This window comes from Protopterus annectens, chromosome 9.part0 (assembly GCF_019279795.1).
Source record: "Protopterus annectens isolate FY-2018-M chromosome 9.part0, PAN1.0, whole genome shotgun sequence".
Lineage (NCBI taxonomy): Eukaryota > Metazoa > Chordata > Ceratodontiformes > Protopteridae > Protopterus > Protopterus annectens.
The window spans coordinates 1,249,470,662-1,249,496,090 of record NC_056743.1 but is presented as its reverse complement, the minus strand read 5'-3'; the positions used below and the strand labels follow the sequence as shown (position 1 = coordinate 1,249,496,090).

General features: G+C 41.1%; 1 protein-coding gene across 1 annotated transcript in view; it reads right to left on the bottom strand.

Moving 5' to 3' along the window:
* LOC122811972 (beta-adrenergic receptor kinase 1-like) overlaps positions 1-25,429 on the bottom strand; it is a 2,445,913-nt gene that overhangs the window by 513,859 nt on the left and 1,906,625 nt on the right. The window contains exons 13-15 of the mRNA XM_044084173.1: positions 9,944-10,051; positions 8,246-8,312; positions 4,103-4,203 (exon numbers count right to left, since the gene is read on the bottom strand). Of these exons, the coding sequence (XP_043940108.1) occupies positions 4,103-4,203; positions 8,246-8,312; positions 9,944-10,051 (276 nt within the window). The remainder of the gene's footprint in view (positions 1-4,102; positions 4,204-8,245; positions 8,313-9,943; positions 10,052-25,429) is intronic.

Below are 25,429 nucleotides of genomic sequence, written 5' to 3'. Positions count from 1 at the left end.
GTTTGTGTAGAGAATCAGTAGTGCGAAGGACTTCCTCAGAAGCCAGTGCCTCTCAGCAGTTCCGCACCCATCCAAGATAGAGATGACTGCAGGATCCTTAGTCGAAGAAGAGTTTTGTGGCATACCGGACTCCAAAAGGGTCTCAGTAGTGGCCTGCGAATCCCCAGAAGCAGGCATCAGGGGCTGAGAAAGCGCCTCACTGAGGACCGGCGAACTGACCACTAGCTTAACAGAAGCATCGTCAGTAGGTTTGGACCTGTGTGGTCTATGTCTTTATCTTTATGTTTTTTCGAAAGATCTGCTGTCGGATGTCTTACCAAAACCATATCGGAATTAGAGGACTGTAAGCAAAAATATCTGGCTACAATAATGGCCAGACAATGGACAGTTCTGGCGTTGAACAAAGCACAGAAGCGACAACGGGGGACGTCGTGGTCTGGCCCTAAACAAGTGACGCAGTAAGAATGGAAGTCTCGGTGTGGTATTTGCTTTCCACAGGTGAGACAATTAACTTTTTCTGACATCAGTTAGTGCAAAAAAAAGGATCCCCAACAGAGTACTTCGCTTTAGAAATTTCAACTTCAATTCAGTAGACGAAACTCGGGTAGCGGCCGACCGGCACTCATGCAAACTGCTTCTGCTTTGGGTTCCACGGCAAGAAAGACTGATGTAATGGCATCGGCTGCCTTACTTTATACTACTGACGACCTGACGTCAGTCCTGAAGCGACAGCAACTGACGCAGAAATACTAAGCCTCTGGTATTCGGGCTGGCAGAAGGCTACCCTGACAGGGATAACCCAAATGTGATGATTGCAACAGTGAAACACGAACATGTAGTAGAAACTGGTTAGGGATAGGACTTTCATTTGTGGAAGAAAAGCAGTCATAGAAAGAATATTCAACCTGCAACCCAAGAAGACCAGATCCTGTGAAGTGGGTGATGGAAGACTTCTTCACGTTGAGGATGAAACCTAGTGTTTCTAAGAGCAGGGTAGTGTTACTGAGATGCAGTCAAAGGGTATCATGGGAAGAGAACTGGCTAATTCTGTAAAAGGTAATGACCTGTGCAAGGCACTTTGAGAAGACCTTAGGGGCAATGCATAAACTGAAGGCTAAAGCTGAAAACTGAAAGTGAGATGAAAAAACAGAGAACCTGAGGAATTTCCTGCAGGAGGTGTGAATAGGGATGTGCAGGTATGAATGCTTTAAGTCCAGGGATACTAGAAAGGCTTGAGGGAAAATAAAGGGAAGTAGAGTTGTACAGAGATCATCTTGAAAGGTGGCACTTTTAGAAAGTTGCTGAGATGAGGCAAGTTCAGTATTGGCCTCCAAGTACCCTTCTTCCTGGGAATCAAGAAGAGCCTTGAATAAAAAAACATTTCATAAGTCTAAGGGTGGAATGAGCACTATGGTCCTCTAGGACGAAAGATCTTGAAAGAGAGATTGGAGGTGGTGAACCTGGTTGGGCAGAGGTGGAGGGATTCCCCTCAATGACTGGTTTGTCCTTGAGGACATTTTGTAACGTTCTTGTATGATGGATAAGACCCATTTGTCTGTGGTAATAAATTCAGAATGCACAAGGGGAGGGGGAGGGAGGCAGAAGATAGGCTGAGGCTGACGCTGACTTGTCTGGAAGAAGGGATTCTCTAGGTTTGGGATCTCTGAACAGTTTTTCCTGAAGTAATTTCCTGGGCCCTCCCCTTATGTGTTGGTTTTTGTTCTCCATGTACAAAGGAAGTCAGTTTGGAAGGGTAATTCCTTTGCTATTTAGGAACCAAAGTGAAAATAATATGTTTGAAATCCTGCATAATATTTCTCTTCTCCTGCAGAGATTTGAAAATTTCAGCTACAGCAGGGCCAAGCAAAGTTCCCAATGAAGGGGAAAATCTAGTAACTTGGCCTTGATATCCACTGAGAGGGACTGAAGGTGAAGCCAGGCACTTCTACATATGACACAGCCAGAGGCTGAAGCTCTAGAGCAAGTCTTGGCAGCATCACAGTTACACTTAACAGAATATCTAGCTAACTGCACTGCATGACTGAGCATGTGAACCACCTGGGCCTTATGCTTGGAATCCTCCCCATTACCCACGTTTTTATTTAAATTTCTTAAAACAGACAGACAATATTTTGTCATCTGAGTTTGATAATTTAAGGCCTTAAAAGCTAAGGTGGCAAAAGTGTACATCTTGTTAAGATAATGGTCCGTGACCCTATCTTCTCCTTCTGAAGGAAACACATCAGCTGTAGAGTAAAGGGTAGTGGGCTTATCAGTACAGACAGAAAAGACTGAGAGGTCTACTAAAGGGATTAGTACAGAAACTCCATGTCTTTAGGGGCCTTGTTATGCTTTCTGAGAGATGGAGGTTGGGAGTAAAGGAACAGATGGATGCAAAGGATCTAGAAAGGTTTCTAAGACTGGGGGAAAGGGGTAAGGTTAGGGATTCTTACTTCAAGCAAGCCTTGATAACTTTTTACATGTCAGTAACTTGTCTGGACTGCTACTGAAAACGTGTTGCATCATCCAAGAAATATTTCCTCAAACAAAATTTCTTCTACAGAGGAAATCAGGGGACAGATTGTCTTCATCATATGAACCAAACTATCCAGAATGAATCTGAGAAAAGTATGCTAAAGAATCTTCAGCTGAATCAGATTCATCCTCCTCCTCAGGTTGAGACTCTGGATGCCTTTTCTGGTGAGGGAGGGAGTGTGTGGCATGGAAGGAAGATGGCTTTAAAGACAAGATGGCATTGTATAGGTCTGGGAGAATTCCAGCCACTCGTTTTCCTGAGACATCCGTGATGGAGAAACATGCTTAATTTTCTGTTTCTTTTTCTGAAGTGTGGTGGCTGCTTTAACAAAGCACTGTGGATCAGAATCGTGGCATACCTCTTCCCTTACCTGGATCTGAGGCATGTGCTGTGGTCCCTCACAAATAATCACCATTCTCTACTGTCTGGCAAGACTGCGGTAGTGGGCATCGGTGAAGAAGTTGGATGTTCCACAGATTTCTGCTGCAGGTCAGTGGGAACATCTGAGTCAGACTTAGCAGCTGAAGTTTTAAGCCTAGCTTTCCTGAACATCTTTTTGCATGCAAGCAAGACATCTGAGGTCAATGATCTTGCTTTGTACAAGATGCTTCAGATGTCAAGTCTCTAAATAAGTTTCTGAAGAGTTAAGTCTTGTTCATAGGGTTTTAGGAACAAATGACTGACAGACTTTACAATTCCTGTAGTTGTGTTCAGCCCCTAGGCAAAACACTTGGAGTGGACATCTTTACAAGGGATCTGCCTATGAAGGTCACACTGCCCCCTTCTAGCTGATATTAACAAATCTTCTGTAATAAAGGCAAGAAAAAGAAGATTCCCTGTGGAGTACTTAGCTGAGTAATTCTACACAATGGAAGCAGCAAAGACAAAGTGATGTTCAGACCAACAAGAACAAAGATCCTACCTTCAAACTGGTGGCAAGACAGTCTGAGGATCTTACACTTACATGTCCACTTATGATACCCTGTGTCTATGGGCTGAGGTCATATGTCAGGTGTATGGAGGATCCAGAAAGTTTTGGATTTGGTATGCCAGGTGGACATCAGGTTACTTCAGCAGGATAACTCAGTTTGAAATACAACAGTGTTCCAAAGGAGGACATTATAAAAAATAAAAAAAGATATTATAGTGGCAAGGTTTTATTTTACCTGTTAAGACAGTGACATACATAATGCTTAAAGTAGAAGTGTGTTACATGTGTTTCAATCCAGGCCCTAGTATACAGCATATGACCACAACAAGAAATAGGAGTTGTCAATACTTCGGCTGCAGATATACACATACCAGAAGCTGACTTAATATGGCACTTTACTTTTACTTGTGCTACCTGGAAGACATTATATTCAGCTGGAATAAGACACTTGTACTTTCCATTACTTTGGTTGTCCACTATTTCAGAAGAGAAAAGGCACTCGACCATCCCATATATAACCATGTAATATGACAACTGACAACTTTAAAAGCCATGTCCTTGACCAAGGTTTGCAGAGAATCAGCCATTAAAAATAAAGTAGAATGTCTGTTAAGAATTGTTGTGGAATTTCTTACCCTCGTCCAAGACATCCAAGTCGCCGGTTGACATCTCTTTGCAGTAGCCCTTCAAGCAATGATTTCAGCTCTGGGGAAAACGTATCTGGAAGTTCAACCGTCTGCCAAAAAAGACATTAATGATTACATAAATATACAAGTAAAACTGTCTCCATCCTCTAAAGTAAAGTCTAAGGTATGGACTTGGACAGACATGTTATACTGCTAACATACAAAAGAAAAACAGTCAGTGACACATTTTACATGAGAATTATGCAATTTTTGTCAATATTAAATTAATGACCACAAGCAGATAATAGCAGGAGTTACAGGCACATTTATATGAATTAAACTTTCACAGAACTATAGCAAATACCATTAAAAACCAAAATGTCAGACAGTGCATGCTCCGTTATACTCAGAAAGCTTGGAGTTGAAGAAATGTCTGCAGTACCACCAGCATTAATCTTTTCATTTGTACAGTACAGCACGGAGTCTAAGGATTTCAAAAGAGGGTACCAATTCACACAAATTTTATCAAAGTAGAAATTAACAATGCTAATGGGCTTTCAATTAGTAATGACAATTATGGTGAAGCTCATTAAAAAATAATGCATGACTGAAAACATACTGTCAAAAATATTTGGAAAAATTATGAAGTTTCCTGTGATATTAAAAAGCAACATGCTATAAACATGGAATTACAACATGAAACTCCTATAAGCAATGGCTGGAATTCATAACCTCCCTTCATTGCAATGAGCTGGTGCTTCACGCAATGGCTAAAATGACAGACCATGGACCTAGACTCATCTCTTGATAGCACCATTCCAGCAGTATCCACTTTGCTGGATCACATACACAAAGGAGGTATACAAATACCAACCCCCAACAGTCTCAGGATGCCAGACACTAGTGCAGCAAACAGCACCATGATAAAAACAAAAATGCTGACATACAGGTGGTAGAGGTTGGATATGTGGTAACCATGTAACCAGAAAAGGGCTTGAATGGTTTTGGTGGCAGCACTGTCACACCAATAATGATGTGCTATAACAGCAGTCATTCACCCCAATCCTATCCACTACTCCAGTGCTCTAGATTTTCCATGACAATGCTGGAGCCCTCTGCAGCATCTGCACTAAGTAGTGCCCCTACAGTACACTGACAACATTAAAATCAGATGCTTAAGAAATTTATTTCATCAACTCCTCCACTGCACATTTAACCTTGCATAAATGACTGATCCTGCATGGTGAAGATGCTTTCCAAAGACAGATGTACAATGAAATGTGCTTCGGGACTGTTCTAGTATTCTATATTCTTCTGACCTGAGACTAGAATGGGGGAAGTACTGTCAAAAGTACATTTGCTGAGGATGGGTGTGCAGTGAAATAGGAATACTCCAACATTTCACAGTACATTGGCAAATGGACTGCAATGGGAGAGGAAGAGCTCTAAGAACATAAATAGTAGTGACTGGCACATATGAAGAAGAGGGGCTTTACTAACTTTGGTTTTTTGAGCCTGTATTCCCAGCAAGGATGGATGCTTGCAGTCGGCAATTGTGCTAAGGCACCAACAGCACTAAAACAAATGAGACTGGGCAATATGATACATTCAAGTTGTGTGTGTGTGTGTGTGTGTGTGTGTGTGTGTGTGTGTGTGTGTGTGTGTGTGTGTGTGTAATAAAAACAAAGTACAGTTGTGTGAGTTTACTCACCATAACAGTAGAAGTCTGACTAAATAGATCACTGCTGCATTATCACTCATTTATGAGGAATTGCCACAATGGATGCCAGCCCTTCTAGTCCATGTTCCAGAGCCTTTATACATCATTAGAACAGAACTTGACATCTCCCTTCGTTCAAGATGTCGGTATGACAGCTGGCTAAAAAAACGTACAGCTCATACTATTGGCAATACTTTCTTCAATGAGAAAGTCTTCAACAAGTGTGTCTTGAGGTCTGTAAATGGCAAGTCAAGTGACTTCTACCATGATGCCCACAGTCTACAAGAATGGGACAACTGTCCTAAAAGCACTTGGAATAGGCTCTCTTCAATAAGGGTACTACTTTGTTTAAGATCTCCCACAGGTACAGGAAAAGTGAACAGTTAACTGGCTTCCCTCTTATGAAACCATCAGTAAATTAAAATGCAAACGAATGCAAATGAGTAACAGGGATAGGCTGAAAGGGTCCCGCTATTTTCTTCAGCTAGAATGACAGATATACAGCAGTACTGCATCTCGGAAGAAATCAGAGGTTATCAGGATGTCTGCATAAAAAAAAAAAGTCTGGATCATACACCATAACTCTGACTCTAATCTGTAGGCTGGTTTTGAAGGCTAGTAAGGTAGGCAGCCTAACGAACCTCTAAACAAAGTAAATCACATAAACTGGCCTCAGTGATGCAAAAGAATTTTTTTCTTAAATTAATATCGACCTGTATCCACCAAACAATTCATGTTTCTTGCTGTGTATGAACGAGTCAGAAACTTAAAACAAAGAAAAGTAGCTAAAGATTAATTTCTCAAAATCATATCACCTCTAAAGAATCCACATCATAATGCAAATAACTTAAACTCTGCTTGTCAACTAGTACAAATGTCAAACAGTAACAATTTGAACTGTAACAGCCTCCTGTTCTCACTCAAGCCTTTTAACATGCCACATTTTATAAATGCAGAATGCAACTCCATATTTCATATGAGGCCTAAACTAATACCTTACATAAGGAAATCTTAAAAACTTCATGGTGTCGTGAGGAAACACTCCATCCATTCACAACCCCTTTTTCCCATTTTTGCACATGGGGTCAGGGTGTCACTTCAACAGTGACAATCATCTAGAGCCAACGTTTACATCGCCGGGTGGCTAGCCCTGCCACAGAAGTTTATCCACACAGCACACATACACCCACACACACCTATGGCCAAATTAGAGTGTCCAATCCACCTACGACATATCTTTGGACTGTGGGAGGAAACAGGAGAATCCAGAGAAAAACCCATGCAAACACAGGGAGGACATGTAGACTCCGCACAGAAGGCATCCCAGCCAAGAACTGAACTGGGGAACCTCTTGCTGTGAGGCAACAATGATAGGTTCTTACAATTCAAATTGTTACTGTTCCACCTTGCCATTGTCCCGCCCTCTCGAGGAAACACTGTGTTCTTAACAGTCAAGAAACACTTGGCAGTGATTATACTTACTTTGACCTCAAAATTCAAAGTCCTATCAATAATGATAGCAAGGCCCATAACAATCAACCGTTGTCAAAAATCTGATTGTTGTTACTGAAGTGAAAATGATGGTCAAAGTATCAATGAAGGATAAACATCACTGAGAATGGAAACTACAGAACCAGTTTTACTACTGACTGCGAACCTGTCTGTCCTGATGTGGTCAACAGCAGCAAAACAAATATGTTAAACAGAAAAAGGTAAAAGAATGAATGCAACTTTGCAGGATTCCCCTTTTAACTGTTTGGTCTCAGGGTACAGACTCAACCCTACTTTGGCAATTACAATATGCTAAACAATTACTGATCCAGTGTAAAATGGTTATTAAATCCCAGTGATGACAAGATTCCACCAGTAGGCAAATGAGGCATGCCGTCAAATGTTTAGGACAAAGATAAATAATATAAAAAGAAATTCCTTTATCAATTACATGCATCACACTGTTACAGTTTACCAATGCCTTATTTTTCCCCCATTATGAACTGGCGCCATGACAGCATCTCTCCACACTTCTGAAAAATAACCATTACATATTTTTTTAATGAAATAAACAAGTAAGGCATGGAAGTCTAGCATAAATCCATGTAAACTAGCAGCAGCATTAGCCCTAATCTTATCCAGGTCTTTACAGAAGATATCTTCAGAAATTAATGTGAGGGACCACAGTAAGCAAAAGTCCTTAGTAATGATGAGACATGAGACAGATAATGCTAGCTCACTGACTTTCTTGCAAACATCAAAACACCCATTGGTCATATGGCTCATGCCCTCATACATCACTGTATCTTAAAGGTGAATGGCATGGTCATTAATTTACAACACTTGGGAGTTGAACAATGCTGACATTCTATCTTACCCAGACCATCTCATTCACAAACAAACAGAAAATATGAAAAATAAGTGTCATCAGTAGGTCATACCATTGTCAGGGTCATCCTGTCAATCTCGTGCTTGTCTTTGGTCTTGTGCTGCCGAAATGGACTGTGCCTATGTAAAAGGGGGGAAAAACATTAACTATGACTAATGAAACACAAAGAAATAAGCTAAAAGAATGCAGGCTACTAAAATGAAAATTAAACTGCTTGGAAGCTCACCAGAAGAGCAAAAGAAAGAAGTAAAAAAAAAAATTGCAACTGCAAAAGTGGCAGAGGCGCTCTTATCTCAACACCCCTATTGTGTTATTCTGCCTCTCTTAAAGCACCAGCTATGACTGAAGCCACATAAATATGTCTCTGTACTGCTGTAAGGCCTGTAAGAAAAAAACAACAATTGGACCCGCCCGGGAACAAAATTCTAAGTAGAAACAAAGCCAAGGATCAAGTTCGACTTTGCAAACAGGGGAAAAAATGTTCACTTGTAACAATGGAAAGGTACCTTTTACCTATTTTTTCTACAGATTAATGATACCACATGATATCTGTCTCTGAAATATTTAACACCTTTAAGAACCTTGAGCTAAAAATTTATTAAACACCACACCGGACTTGTACCTTTTGAAAAAATTGGACATTCAATCCATAGTGCAGTTAGTTCCCCACCTTATGTCAGTTCTAAATACTTTCTAATCAGTGTTGAGACAGAAAACATTAATTCAATTACCGCCACTAGCAATACCTCCCCTTTCAGCAGTTAAAAATAAGGGAATGTTACAGGCAAGGCTCATAGAAAATGATGGATGCAGTGTGCACATACTTTTTTTTTTCAATTTCCTCATTCCTACTCTGGACTTGGGAAATGGATCTTGAACCAATGTCCTACTACAACAGATAAGCCTTTTTTGTTTTACATTACACATAGTAAGCTTGTTTGCCTGGCAATTAAGTATAATACAAACTGCCAGGACAAATACTTCCAAATGCATGCCACTTAACAGTCACCTGTCATACTCCTGCATGCCCACAAGATGCCGCACCTTCTGTCTCCAACAGGATGGGATAGAAAACTCTTCCCCTTTCCTCCTTCAAGAGGCGGAATGTGTCCGTCTTCATTCTACTCAGTCCTTATCTCTCTTTGTATCATCATATGATATGCGAATTATTCACCAAGCTCAGGTCATCAGTGGCACAGGTGAACATTCTAATCCTGCCATAGCAATGTGATGCTACACACATCTCTGTAGATGACTTTGGCTTCCAATGAATTCAGTGCCTACTTTCACTGATAACAGCACTGGAAACTCTACACTATTTAACTCCTCTTCAAACATCTGTGTAATACACACGTATAACACACACACAGGAAAGTGCTCTGCAGACAAATACACAGCATCCCTCTGTTTAAAAGAATGTGGCAATGTAGCTCAGTGATAAGGCAAAAATGAGCTTGGCATATCCAGACAGACAGTTATGTTGGTTTCTTGGAACCACCCCTGCATTCTTTTATTCCAAGCATGTTCCATACGTTTTTTAACCTTTACTTGACTGCTGTGAAAATCAGTAAATGCATTTGACTGTTTTGACCAAATTGAAAAGAAAAAAAAAGAAAGAAAACGAAAACAAATAAAAAGGAAAACCTGATGTGTGCGCATCTGCTTTCAGCACAGTAGCAAATAAATAGTTTCATAAATAAACACAATGCAGTTTTTAGTGCTGCTGAGGCAGTTATGCCCTTATACTTACCCTCGAAGGAGTTTGAACAACATGCAGCCAAGGGAGAACCAGTCTGCGCTGCTTCCATAGGCTGTGCCCCTCTGTAATACTTCAGGTGCCATATATCCATGGGTGCCCCTGTAATTGACAACAGAAGACAAAGGAATTTTACACATTAAAGGATGGTACAGAGTTGCATTTCAGCAGGTTGTATTTTACTTATTCCATGTTCAGCTGCTCCTCAGGCTTACATTCTCTCACCTGAACACTTCTGTGCATTTAAGTCTGAGACTTGGACATACCTGACTGGGTACTCGAGTGCAAAACACTCAAATACATCTTATTGTGTATTCAACTACAACACACTCTCAACACAGACACAGGTTCATAGACAAGTAATAAACTGTCTGCCCTTGTGTGCCAATTTCAGCCCAGCAATTTCCCTTTCAAATGTGAGAATCAAACCTTGTACTTGGTGTCTATGAGGTAAACACCTTAATCATTATACCAACCCCCCATCCCTAAATATACTTTCTCCACGTTGCAGTAGCAACCTCACAGGCAGTATATTTAGAATTCATGGATGTGGGGGGTTGCAAAAAACACTTTTTTTTTACTTACTGCGAACTGTGAGTGAAACAGTGTTTGAGTAATCAATAGTGAGTTACTGAAACTGAAGAAGACAGTGACAGAATCAGTATAGTAGTCATTCTTTGTTAGCCAGGGTAGAGCACTGATTCAGGTGGACAACTTTCATGCCAAGCCTGGGAAGGAGTAACAAGAATAAACAGTAACTAGACTGTAAACAAAGCATGGTCAAAAATACAAACTTCAGTAGTATGAACACAATATACATAATGCATTGATAGCAGATCCAATTCAGCACAAGAAAAACATTACTACGTCAATCAAAGCAAGAGAAAACAAAAACAATGCCCAGCAACTTAGCACCAGCTGGCATTAAACTGTAAAACTAGGTATCATCCATTCAAAATAAATTAATCTTAATACTAGACAAGCAGTATTTAGAAGTCTGCACCAGGAATAAATGTAAATATATTTGTCATCACACAAGCACTAAACAATTGACACTGCTAATTTTTAATCCCTGTATTTTAAGCTCTAGTCTGAGATAACTGCCATGATCATCTGTTTCAGCTTTGGTAAATGAACACATTGCAAAACAACCAGTCAGAAGACCATCTTGATTCAGTCTCTGTGCTACACAGGGATAAAGCCCTGAGCATAAGCCTTAATTCAAGTAGCAGCTCTAGTGCTGCAGGAGACAGGTAGGGAAGACTGGAGGTCAGCTGCTGATGCCGGCTTGCCCATCCTGGGTGAGGGAATGGTTGTTTTGGCTGCCAGTGGTACTCCTCAGTCAGTCAGAGATGTGTGCTTGCACCACTGATGCACCCATTGACTTCAGGCAACCCAAGCCAGTGACTGTAGCTCTCTAAGCAAGTGTGGGTAGAAGCATGCAAGCATTAGAAGAGAGCACAGTAGGGCCCTCATGATGACAAGTCCTCACAGTGGCGCTTAGGGGCGAGGTTACAGCTAACAAGAGAAACATCCTACTAGCTTAAGTCTGGAATGAAGAGTCTGTTTGGGAGAGAGGGTGCTGTATAATTGTTCAGCATGGGAACAAATACGGTCTGCCCTGAAGCACAGACAGCATTTGTCTGAGAGGAGTGGAGCTAAATATCCAGCTGTTGAGATAAGGTACTCCTCCAGGCAATGTGCCAAAGAAGAGATGTATGGCAGGGCACAAGCACTTCCATAGCTGGCAGGATGATGGCCCTCTCCAAATGCCTATCATACTAATGCTGGCACATGGGGAAAAAGAACAGCTCATGATCCTATGACAACCAATAGTACAGAAAGGCTACTGACAAAGATGAAAATCAGCAGACGAGAGTAACACATTAATTTGAATGCACAATTATTGCTGTCACTTCCAAAATTAGATTCATACGGAAGCAATGCTTATTTACTCATAAGACCAGCTGAAATAACTAACCGGTTTCTTAGCTGCAAATCTCTTAATTGAGCAATATTTATCATCTCTTATTCATTCAGTTTATAATACTGTGCAGTCAAGTGCATGGTGCACTTATAAGCAATACACTGGCTTCTGTTACAAATCTTTTGATACTTCTTTTTTATATATTTAAAGAATGTAAACTCTTTAGACTGCCAGTGATTACAATACTTAGTCATGCACTGCAAAACATTTAACAATAGGCTATGATACTGATTTATATACACACACACACACACACACTCACACACACACACACACACAGGTTCAATTTCAAATCTCGAAATACTGAAATATCGAATTTCAGTATCTCTACATGAAAATGCCTAAGGTACACTACAACGAAAAAGTAAAAAAACTTCACTACCCTGAAAGTTCATAATACCGAATTTTCAGTATATGACGCTGTGTTTTTTTAATATACCCTTCACCACACAAACAAAAACACAAATAAGATCTTCCTCCCTACACCATAACAAACCAAGACAACACACATAAACAAAACCCAACTAATCCTACAAGCCCCCCTGCACCCCCCCACAGCCCCACTACTTATACATACCAACTCCAAGGTCACACTACCTCAAATAACACAACAAACCCACCGCTACACACGCTACACTTCCGTTGTACAAACACACACTACAAATGTACAAAAATCACTACTGTCAACACTTATACACTCACACTCTCACCTACCTACCTACCTCAACCTACTTCTAAAACTCCCCCCCCAAAAAAATCACAAAAATTCCTACCCAAAAACCCTTAAACAGTAAACACCTACCTGAATCTCTGCATACAGTGGATACAAAAAATGTACACATCCCTGTTAAATGCCAGGTTTTTGTGATATAAAAAAAATGAGACCACAATAAATCATTTCAAAACTTTTCCCGCCTTTAATGTGACCTGTAACCTGTATAATTCAATTGAAAAACAAACAAATCTGTTAAGGGAATAAATATAAAAAATGTACAATAAGCTGGTTGCATAAGTGTGCACACCCTTAAACTAATCCTTTGTTGAAGTACCTTTTGATTTAATTACAACATTCACTCTTCTTGGGTACAAACCTGCCCATCAATTAAAGAGACTCTGATTAACCCCAAATAAAGTTCAGCTGTCCTAGTAGAATTTTCCTGACATTTACTCAGTTGCCTGCTACAGCAAAAGCCATGGTTCGCAGAGACCTTACAAAACATCAAATGGATCTCATTGTTGAAAGGCATCAGTCAGGAGAAGGGTACAAAAAAATTTCCACAGCTTTGGCTATACCATGGAACACAGTGAAGACAGTCATCAAAAAGTGGAGAAAATATGGGATACAGTGACGATGCAAAGAACTGGACGTCATTCCAAACTTGATGAAAAGACCAGACGAAAACTGGTCAGGGAGGCTGCCAAGAGACCTACAGCAACACTAAAGGAGTTGAGGGAATTTCTGGCAAGTACTGGTTGTGTACTACGTGATAACAATCTCCCGTATTCCCCATATGTCTGGGCTATGGGGTAGGGTTGCAAGACAGAAGCCTTTTCTTACAGAGAAAAACATCCAGGCCTGGCTAAAATTTGAAAACCAATACATCAAGTCTCCCAAATGCATGTGGGAAAATGTGTTATGGTCTGATGAGACAAAGTCTGAACTTTTTGGCCACAATTCCAAAAGGTATGTTTGGCGCAAAAACACTACTTCACATCATCAAAAGAACACCATCCCCACGGTGAAGCATGGTGGTGGCAGCACCATGCTTTGGGGTTGCTTTTCCTCAGCTGGAACTGGTGTTTTAGTCAAGGTGTAGGGAATTATGAACAGTTCCAAATACCAGTCCCTTGTGGCCCAAAACCTTCAGATGTCTGCTAGAAAGATTAAGATAAAGAGGAATTTCACCCTTCAACACAACAATGACCCCAAGCATACATCCAAATCAAAAATAGAATGGCTTCACCAGAAGAAAATTAAAGTTTTGGAATGGCCCAGCCACAGCCCAGACCTAAATCCAATAGAAAATATGTGGAGTGACCTGAAGAGGGCTGTGCACAAGAGATGATCTCGCAATCTGACAGATTTGGAGCGCTTTTGCAAGGAAGAGTGGGCAAATATTGCTAAGTCAAGATGTGCCATGCTGATAGACTCCTACCCAAGAAGATTAAATGCTGTAATTAAATCAAAAGGTGTTTCAACAAAGTATTAGTTTAAGGGTGTGCAGACTTATGCAACCAGCTTATTGTACATTTTTAAATACTTTTTCCCTTAACAGATTTGTTTGTTTTTTAGTTGAATTGTATAAGTTACAGGTCACATTAAAGGTGGGAAAAGTTTTGAAATGAATTATTGTGGTCTCATTTTTATATCACAAAAACCTAGTTTTTTTAACAGGGGTGTGTACACTTTTTATATCCACTGTACATTGAATTGAATGACGGGTCACTTGAGATAATGAACCCAATAAAGCAATACTCTCAGAATCAGGGAAATCATAAATGACCTGACAGGCCTGAGAAAGAAGAGCTAGGACATACCTGGTCATAATGAGCTTGATAATTAATAGCCTAAAAGGCCAGGGTAACAGCAGTATACTGCTTTTCCCTAGTCTCTCCATAGACCTACTATCCTTATCAGAAGGAAGCAGTTTGGTAGAAGACAAAAGTTCAGAAGGTTTGTCAGAAGAAACAGACACAACTGAAGGTTCAGCAGAAGGGCATTTATAAAGAAACTTACACTCATCAGGCACCTTATAAAACTTATCAGGGGCTGGGGCTTGAGAATCAGGAGCCTGAGATGCTGCTGAAAAGGTGTCCAACAAGGCAGCCAGAAGAGGAGGAACTGCACAAGGCTTAGGAGACTCCATACGGAAGAGTTCATAGTACTTATTCCAAGTACCAGAAACTTTAGAACAATCACATTTAAAGAATTCCATCATTCAAGAGATGGTATCCCCACAAGAAAATTCCTCAAAAGGAGTCTCTGGGTTGACTTGAGTCTTCCTCCTCAGAATCAAGGCCATGAGGACATTAAACAACTTCTGTGTAAAATCCTGCCATTCATGCTGGGGATCCTTTGGAGCATGGGAGATATGCTTAGTTTTCTGCTGCTTCCTTAAATGGATGTTAGCCCTAAAGACCTTAGGAGGTTTAGAACCCTGCCAACACTCAAAGCAGTGGAAATCTCCTCCCTAACTAGTACTTGCAGAGCACCTCTTGGTCCCTCAGAAATAATCAGCCAAAGTTCCCTCTCAACATCCATAATGGATATCTGCAGAGCTTCCGAGGACATGTGAGGAATCGAATCCATGACGACCTCTGACATGGTCACAGCAGAGGAATCTGACGGAATGACCAGACAGTCCTCCAAGCTTTCACCAGCCTCGAGAGAGATGTCCAAAGGAGGCAGCACAGACAACACTTTCTTGGTCGTCTTCTTGGTGAATGGCTGACTTTCTGGACTGGATGATTAAACCATAGCACACTGAGCTAAAAGTTTAAGAAACTGGTTCTCTAGGTAGATGGACAAGGAGAAGAGACCACTACAAAGAGTCTTGGGGGCAAATGCCTGACAAATGGAGTGGTGGAGAGAAGCACCTAAGCAAAAAAAAAAAAAAAAAAAAAAAAAAAAAGACACTGCTTGTGATGGTCCTTATAGGGAATCTGTCTCCCACACTGACATTTTCCCTTTCTGGATGACATGCAAACTCATAAATCTAAAAAAAAAATAAATATTAGAAGAAAAACCCCAATGGGGCACTTATCTGGTGACAACTTGGTAAACAGCACTGATGAGGAATGTTCGGATCAATGACTGAAGATGATGTTTGGACTGGTGACAAAGAAGTTCTGAGGTTGGTATGTCCGTACATCACCTGTGCACTATGCTGTGCACTGGGACCACATATGTGATGTACGGCACACCTAAGGCTAATCCTAAGGCTTTGGTATGCTGGGCGGACACTGGCCTACTCTTGGCAGGAAATCTCTTCAGTAAGGAATACTGCAACAGTGATATGGAAGGACATCTTACAATAACAGATGTTCAGCTAGATCACTATTGCAGTAATGCTGACGGTAGGAATGTTTCAAAGGTGATGGATGGACTGGAGAGAGAGAATCAATTTTATATTTATGTGTTGTTTTCTGTCCCTTTTTGACCATATTACTTACACAGTGAAGACCTTTGAACAAGTTCCACAAGCTATGTCTGATCATCTGTTAAAATGCTCTGAACACAAGGAGAAATCTGAAAGGGAACTCCTGTATTCTGGTTTATTTTTGTGATTTACTAATACAATTCTACCTTCATGAATGGCAAGAGAAGACCGGGGTAAAACAGATAAAGACAGAGATGAGTCCAAAAAGACTTTTGGTATCACTAGATTTTTCTCATATAGAGTCTGGTGAAAAGAATCATCTGAATAGTGGATGACCTATACCCCAGGACTTTGAGACTCTCTTTTGCAGAGGTCAGGAACAGATTTGTCAAGAACAGAAACTGCTCTGTTATGAATACAATCTTGTCTGAAGGAAGAAAAGCCATATCAGAAGAGATTGTACAAGACAACCTAGGTACACCTAAGAATGAGGAGGAAGAAGGTTGGACTTGTTGAAATTCAAAGTGAATCCCAGATTATGAGACTGACTGTGGACTGCATGTCATGAATCATTCTTTGATGAGAAGTGGCTTGAATGAGAAAATTATCCCAGTAGGAGTAAATATGGATATCCAGGAGCTTGCAGAATGCTACTATTGGGACTATACACTTGTGAACACTCATGGAGAGGGAAAGTCCAGAAAGAGGGAAAAGTAAACTGAAGGTACAAGCCAAAGACACAAAATCTCATCAATTTCCTGTGGAGAGAATGGATTGGAATATGAAAATAACCATCCTTGAGGCCAAGGGCAGCCAAAAAGGCTTTTGGAAAACAAGGTGAATTTTGAAAATTTTCATTTATTTAGAACTGGCAGAGCCACAATATGTCTCAAAGTCGTCGTCCCCCCTTTTTTTTGGGGGGGGGGGTCTATTACCTCCTGGTGAAAAGTTATGATAAAAGAGTACTAAGTGCTGTTGGTTATATGGAACTTGAATTGAGTGTTGAAAAAGGAGACATTTCTAATGTAGAGTATACCCTTTACTGGATGATTCTCAATACACAGGTGTCTGCTGTGATCTCCTTTCAAAAGGAAGACTGACAGAAAATTTGTTTTGAATATTGGAAGAGGGAAGGCTGGGAGTTGTCAGAAGGTTGAAGGTTTGCCCCGGAAGGGGCATTATGCTCCCTTGAAATCAGTTTTATGTGTACCTTGCCATTTCTTTTTAGATTTTTTGGCCCTCTGTTCTGAAGATTTATGATGGAAAGGGCCTGACTTGGAGGAGTAATTTCTTTGAAATCTTGGAGCAGGGAAAAGGAAGAGTTGTATACACTCCCTACATAATTTACCACTTTCTTCCAATTTCTGTTGAAGAGGATCCAAAAAAGAAGCCATTATCTATAGCAGCAGCAAAAAATTAGCTTTACATCTTCTAAGAGAGACTGCAATCTTAACCACAAGTACATTTCTCAGTACCAAACCAGAGGCAGCAGCCCTACAAGGAGCATCTGCCACATGACATGCACACTTCTTAGAATGGGCTGCTACTTGGGAAGTAGAAGATATAGTTCGCATTAGCATCACAGTCAGATACATTTGATTAGGGTTGCTCATGTTGTCAAAAATGGAAAGAAGATATCTTAGCGGGTCTACTTGAGTAGACAATTTACAGTTACCCAAATATGATTTTACCAAAATGACAACACCAAATTTTCACTAAACCAAAACCTCACATTACCGCAATTTGAAACTGGGAAAGAAAATACCTGGCCAACACTGAACCTGAAAACGCAACACAGTACGTCAAGTCTACCCAGATTGGGGGGGTGGGAGGCTACACCCCCCCCCCAAATAAATATACCAACTCCGGGATTGCACTACAGTGGAGAAAAGGGCAACTTTCACCATGTTGGCCAAGTATTTTCTTTCCCAGTTAAAAACTGCAGTAATGTGAGGTTTCAGTTTAGTTAAAGTTTAGTGTTGTCGTCTCAGTAAAATCAGATTCGAGTAACTGTAAATTTGGGGTACTGAAGTAGCCCCTTCTTTGCATGTGTGTTAAACAGGTTTTTGAAGCAATTATTGTAGTACACCTAAGTGTCACCAGCACTAGTCATTCTTCACGGAATAGCTCCAGTACTTAGTAGTTACAATCACCCCTCCTGGCATGATTAAAGGGCAGTTCCCTGTGCTTTCTTCTATTAACCTGGTGCACTTGGGCATTCTGAGGCAGTGTAGCAACTGCCTCATGTACACAGACAACCCTCTCCTCTTACCTCCAAACACTCCGACTTCAGAGAGATGCACTTATATCATCAAATTGGAAGCTATGCCCTCTCCAGCCAAGACCGGACTAGGTGGTCAAGAAGTCAACACATGCACCACACCAAATTGGAACACCTAGCCATCCAAAACACTCACCATCACAGCTCTCACATAAAAACACAAACCACACACACACTTTCATGGAGGCTCTCAATAGAAATTTACCCAAACAGCAGAGACATCCAAGATAGAAACGCACTCGACCACAACACAGCACAAACCGCAGGTGTGCCCCTCAACCTAAGCCCCTAAGGCTACAAACCTTGCCCAATACACTAATCATAGGTGACTTAATAGTGAGCACAGAGAAGTCCCACTCACTAGGGTGAATAAAGAGAAGGTAATAGTCTATTGTCTATCAAGTGCCAGAATCCGACATAACACACGCACTCAGGTCATGCCACAACAAGTAAAAGTATGACTTTGTCATTGTCCATGTGGGTGTGAATGATCTGACACGCACCTCCCTGGACTACATGAAGAGAGACATGGTGGAGTTCTCGGATTATGTGACCCAGGCAGGTATGACCTTAGCCCTGAGCACTATCCTACCTTCAACCAGAATGATACTGCAGTACAAACAAACAATTATTGACTTCAACAATTGGCTAAGTTTCTGGTGTCATTCTAAGGGGATCCAGTATCTGTCTTGCTTGGGATGACATGACTGACAGACCTCGATGCTTTGTCACAGAGATGGCCTGTATCTGTCATCCCTGGGTTTCCGGGTACTGGCTAAAGCTCTTGCCACCCCTACAGTGCCTTTTTAGGCGGTGTTCCAAAGACCAAATTACCACCATAACAGCTATAAATAAATACAAACTGAGGGTCATGTTGCTCAACGCTAGAAATTTAAATCTCAAGATGCACTCACTCGAAGCACTCCTAACAATGGAGAACACTGACATTTGTGCTGTAATGGAGACCTCGTTTAAAGCGGCAGAAAGCACCCCTACGCTACCAGGCTATAACTCATTCCACACCTTTCGGCCCCGAAGCATGGACCGAAGCTCCAAAGGCGGTGGTGTCTCCATATTCATAAAGGACATGCACACCTCCTGACTAGTAGCCCAGCATAATGCATCTGAGATATTTCAGGTATAACTAACACTGGGTAAGAGACAGCGATCCAGGTCATAACCTGCTATAGGTGCCCAACCATGTCCCTAGACTCTCACTCCACATTCCTAAACACCCTGGAATCTATCAAGGTCCAACCCAACACTCTCATACTAGGAGACTTCAACTACCCCTCCATCAACTGGGAAAACTACTCAAGCACCAATACGGTGGCCCAACGCTTCCTGGAATTCATCAGTTCCAATGCCCTGGGCCAGCTCATTCTGACCTCCACTACAGGAAGCAACATCCTTGACCTGGTTATTACCAATATGGGTGACCGTTGCTCTACACCAATAGTCAAATCCCTCCCTGCTCAGATCCGACCATAAACTAATCACCATGGAAATCCACATCTCACCCACACCTCCCACTACCACCTTGAAAAACTTCTCCAAAGTGGACTTTGGGCTCCTAAAAACAGAGGTGGCTAACTTCACAGCACCCATGTCATACTCCAATGCACTGTACGAACATGTACATAAATGCATGGAACTAGCCATACCAACAGAACCAAGATGCTTTCCTCCAAAAAAAGGAAGCCAATCTGGTGGTCCCCTGCCATTAATAAACTCTACAACAGAAGGAAGAAACTGTTGCAGAAAAAGCTGAAGTCCCATGACTGGAAAAACTCCCTTATTAGCCTCAACAAAAAGTTGAGGTCCCTCGTCAAATCCTCCAAAGCCAGCTATAAAGGCAAAATTGCGGCAGACACTAAAAACAATCACAAAACCTTCTATAGTTATATCAAGAACCTCCACGGCAACACCCAGATTTGCTCTGAGTTGCTGCACAATGGCACCTCCTATACTGAGCCAACAGATATTGCCAACATACTGGCCGACAGATTCAATGCCAACTTTACCCCCCCCCCCAAAGGACCAATCACAATACTGGAAGAATGTCAGGCACCCAGCATTACTGCAGCACAGGTTAAAACCGCATTGTCCAAGGCCAAGAATACTGCTTCCATGGGACCCGACAATATCCCTGGATGTGTTCTACATGAACTGCAAAGTGAACTGGCATGACATCTGTGTGTCCTGTTCAGTCACAGCCTCACCTCAGGCTTTGTCCCTATTGAATGGTGCACTGTTGCAGTCATCCCGCTCCATAAACGGGGAGCGACTACAGACCCTGGGAATTATCGCCCCATTCGCCCGACATGTCTGATATGTAAAGCTATGGAGCGCATCATCATGGACCTGATTTACAAAGATATAGGACATCTCCAAACTCTAGACCCCATGCAATTTGGCTTTGTGAAAGGGAGATCATGCCTGCTCAACCTGGTTGACTTCTTTGAGTCAGTCACCAGAGCTGTGGATGTAGGTAAGAAGTGCATACAGCCTACCTCGATCTGGCCAAGGCCTTTGATACCATTCCTTACACAGGAATTATTGATAAACTCACCAAACTAGGCATCAATCTAGGTGGGTTGCAAATTGGCTCACAGATATAAAACACAGAGTGAAAGAAGTGGACTCCATGTCAGACTCCCGACCAGTCACGTATGGGGTCCCACAGGGATAGTTCCTGGGTCCTCTCCTGTTCCGCATCTGCTTCTCAGAAGTCCAGGCCAACACAAAGGAACCCTTGTTGACCAAGTTCACAGACGATTGCAAGCTGGGAGCCATTATTAACTCCCTAAGTGATGCAGACATCCTACAGAAAGGCCTCAATCAGACCAATGACTGGTGTTGAAACCATGGCCTTAAGCTTAATGTCAAAAAATGTGTCATCATACCCTTTGGTAAAAACTCAGTTCCCACTAATTACCACATCAACGGGAGCCCACTGAACACTGAAGGCATTATAAGAGATCTGGGGATGCAGATTGACAGCAACTTCTCCTTCGACGACCACATTTCCACTGTGGTCAGAAAGTCCTTCAATACGGCACATCTCATTACCAGGGGTTTTGCATCCAGGAAGAAAGAAGTCATAGTCTCTCTCTACTCTTCTTTAATTTGACCAATCATTGAGCATAATGCCCCATTTGGCATGTACCTCACTAGACACCTGAAACAGCTGGAGCGACCACAGAAGTACCTCACGAAGAGGATCCTAGGCATTAAACACATGCTGTACATGGACAGACTCAAAAGACTCCCAATATTCTCTGTATCATATCGCTAACTTAGAGGTGATCTCTGCTTGGCTTACAAAGCCATGTCTGTTAGAAATACTACATTTAAAGAAATCCCAATCCCTCCACACCACATGCTCCAGAGACCTCAACCTCATTGCATGCTGGAGGGACAGGTTCCTCACCCAGAGACTGCCCATGTTCTGGATAGACTTCCCATACATGTCAAGCAGAGCACCTCGCTGTCCCTCTTCAAGAGAAATCTTGATGAGTGGATGGGTAATAGAAATTTCACCCCGGGGATCACTCCAGTGGCTCTGCTTGATAGAGGCACTGGGAACTAACGTCGGGCGACACGATGCCAAGGCACTTCTATAGGCTAAGCTTGTAAAGGCTCCAGGGCCATTAGCCGAGTACACACCTATGAACAGCACAAAAAGCTAAAGTAGCTGACATATACACTTTTTCCCCATAGCCCAATTATCAATGTCACTAGGGAGAGCAATGGAAAAAGATGAAAGCTTAAAGTGCCTGTCAGCATCTGTGGAAACAGCAGAGTTGGATGCTGGATTTTACATAAGCATTTGAGTGAATCAGATTTTGCAATACTAGTCAGTCTTTCTGGGTGCAGCTGACTGTGACTCAGAAGAGAAGCAGAAAGAAAAGCTCTCTCCAAAGCTTTAAGAACTGGACGGACAGGAGAAGCTTGGGCACATTCATATGTAAGGTATTATAATATCTGTTTTATGACTCAGATTTGTTTACCCTCCCAATAAAAATGCAGCAAAACCTGAAGAGTTTCCTCAAAGCTCTTCCTGATTGGAGTCAGAGGACATGGTATCTACAGGTTCAGATTCATATCCCAAAGGGGCAGTATTCTAAAAAGCAGAATCCAAGTTATAAGATTCTGGCTCACAGAAAGAATCCCCTTCAGTAGATATACCCATTTTTCTTTTAAGAATAAGTAGAAGGAGAGAAAATAAGAAAATGAGGGAGATTTAACAGCCATAAGTGTTTTACCCAGTCCCTGATAAAAATCCTACCATTCTTGTTGAAGATTTCTTGAAACAGAAGAAACTGGCAAAGAAAGATGCTAGGATTTTTGCTTCTTCTTCTTAGGGTATACAAAGAAATTACATGGGAAGGACTCTTCCTCAAATGTCCCTCCACAAAACCGAGGACATCCTCACGCACTAACATTTGAGGAACTCTGTCTGGTCCTTCTAAAATCATTAGCCGGGGCTCCCCTTTGATGCCTTCAGACACAGAGGTCAGACAGACAACAGACTTCTCAACTGTCTCAATGGGTGTGTCAGGCTCTGACCAAGTGAAGGAAGCCAAAGAAGCTCCATGTTACTTCAGTTTCGTGGGTTTCTTTTGACTGTGAGAGGACATGTAGGGTGGGAATGTCAGTGAACATGGTTTTTCACACAACAGCCTTCAGCTGTTTATTCTCTAAATAATCAAAGAAAGACCGTTTCTTCAGTTTTTGGGATCAGGGCCTAACAAATGGCACAGTCCCTAATGTTCTGTTGAGGCCCTAAGCAAAAACAACAGTGTCGACACTGTTGACTCCTCAGTTTGTCAGTCATTTATAAGGATCCAGAATGCCAATGTCTCTTTCTGTATGGAATCAGCCTCTCTCTGATGGCATTAACAAGTTTCCAACATATAAAATTAAACAAAGAATAAGTGCCATGAATGGGTACTTGGCTTTTGCCAACAGTGGCAATGTGGATCCTTCTGAATGACTGACAGACTGAGGAATTGACAGTATCCTGTTTTCCTGGACTGATGGCAAGAAAGCTATGGGGATTTTGGTGTCTGTACATCCCCTATGTATTGGTATGGAGCCCTTGTCCCTAGGGCTAAGACTGAGCATACGACACTTGAGGAAGTAGTTCTGAAGCTTTGGCATACTGACCTGATGTACAGTATCCTCGGTAGGATATATTCCATTTGTCTGCATTACTACAATAGTGATCTAAGAATGAATATCATAGTTTACCACCGAGTAAGGCTGAATGTTACTAACACGCTGCTTGCCATATTCCATGGTTTGACTCCTTCAGCCACAATTTGCTTTCTGTGTGACTCGTTTAACCATCACATAATCATTCATTGGTCTGGGTCTACTGGGAAATTGTATTAGGCTCCTCAACTCTCTCTTGACCATAAGCCTTGTAACAACTTATGGACATACATATATATTTTTTGTTGTTTATTTTATATCCAAACAAAAAATTCCACATCAAAGTATCACTTTCTGGATACATCTAGTACAAAACGATAATACCTGCAAATAAAGATTATTTTTTTTTTGAGTACCATACCAGTTATATCCTTGAATTTGTCAATCCCTTATTTTCTTTGCCAATGGCTTTAAATATACAGAAAATAATAAGGAGAATGAGGACATTCATGCCTGGTTTCTCTGTTCAAATACAGATAGTCAGGCAGGAACCATACCATCTTAATTTATCCTCATTAGTCCAATTACTGTCAGGAAATGTAAATGTTACCAATTCTGTATGCAAAGTCTCAAGTGACCATATTGAATACTTTCTCTGCAACAAGCCACCCCCAATCAACAGAGGCACTTTCTATTTGCTTTCTTTCTTCTGGATCCTCTTTGTTTTATTTGTCAAATGTCTGCCATCCCTCCACAAAACTACACTGATCCATATCTATCAACTTAACACCTAACAGACAGGTATGAAAGTAGCAATGTCTAACTTTTACATAATTTTCCTGCATCCTTATTTTATATTTTATAGCTGCATAAATCTTACGTACTTATTGGATGGGTATCAAAGCTTTCAATTAAATACATATTGCTCCTGTGAAACAGAATTTCTGTCGAATCTAGCCCAAGTATTGTATCTTAGGAATAATATGTAAATTATGTTAGAGGCCCTACTACTAAATTCACATCTTCCATATCAAATATTCTTATACACTTCTTTAGAAATCTACCCTCTTTTGTTATTTTTCCCTACATGTCCCCTTGAGAAAGGCTCACTACTGCAAATCAAGTTCCAGTCCCCACCCATAAATAATATTTCTTGCTGAAAGTCTATTATTTCTCCCCAAATTCTCTAAGTACCATAACAGTAGTTTTAGGTGGAATATAAATGTATGTCAGTATAATCCTACACCTGGCAATAAACCCTTACTACCACAAATCTACCATTACTCTTCCCATTCACTACTTGAGCCCCTCTTATAATCAGTAGTATTATTATACCCCTTTTTGCTTTGTCCCTGATATTCTGCTGACTGTCCACCTGAAATTCCTTCTTTCTCTGATTCATATGCTCATTTCTCATCAAATGCATCTTCTGTGGCATTGCTATTTGCACCCTACATGTCTTAACATAAATTAATGCTCTCAACTTTTTATTTATACCTACAAGATAATTTACTTTCCATGTTAATGCTGACAAAGCAGACATTCTGATAAAAATCCATTACTTCTACCTATAAATGACCATTCTTTTGAATACATTTTTAACTTACATGCACACGTCAATGCCTGGTAGGCAGATCATGTACGCAATTGCCGGTCATATCTATAACTGAACCCATGCCACATTTTCCCACACTATCTACTTCAATAAAAACACTCAAGAAACTAAACATATTTTTAAAACCCTACAACCCCTTTCAACTCTCAGCAAACACATAACTATATACTTTCCAAAAAGGAAGCTTACTCTTCCATATGAGCAGTTGTCCCAAATCACAGGCATTATGTTCCCAACTTTATCTCTAGTCCCCTCCCAGCTGCGAATAAAAAAATGTGCATGCTTTCAGCAAATTCTTTTTGCCTTAAGGAAAAAGTGCACTGGCTACCCATAAGAA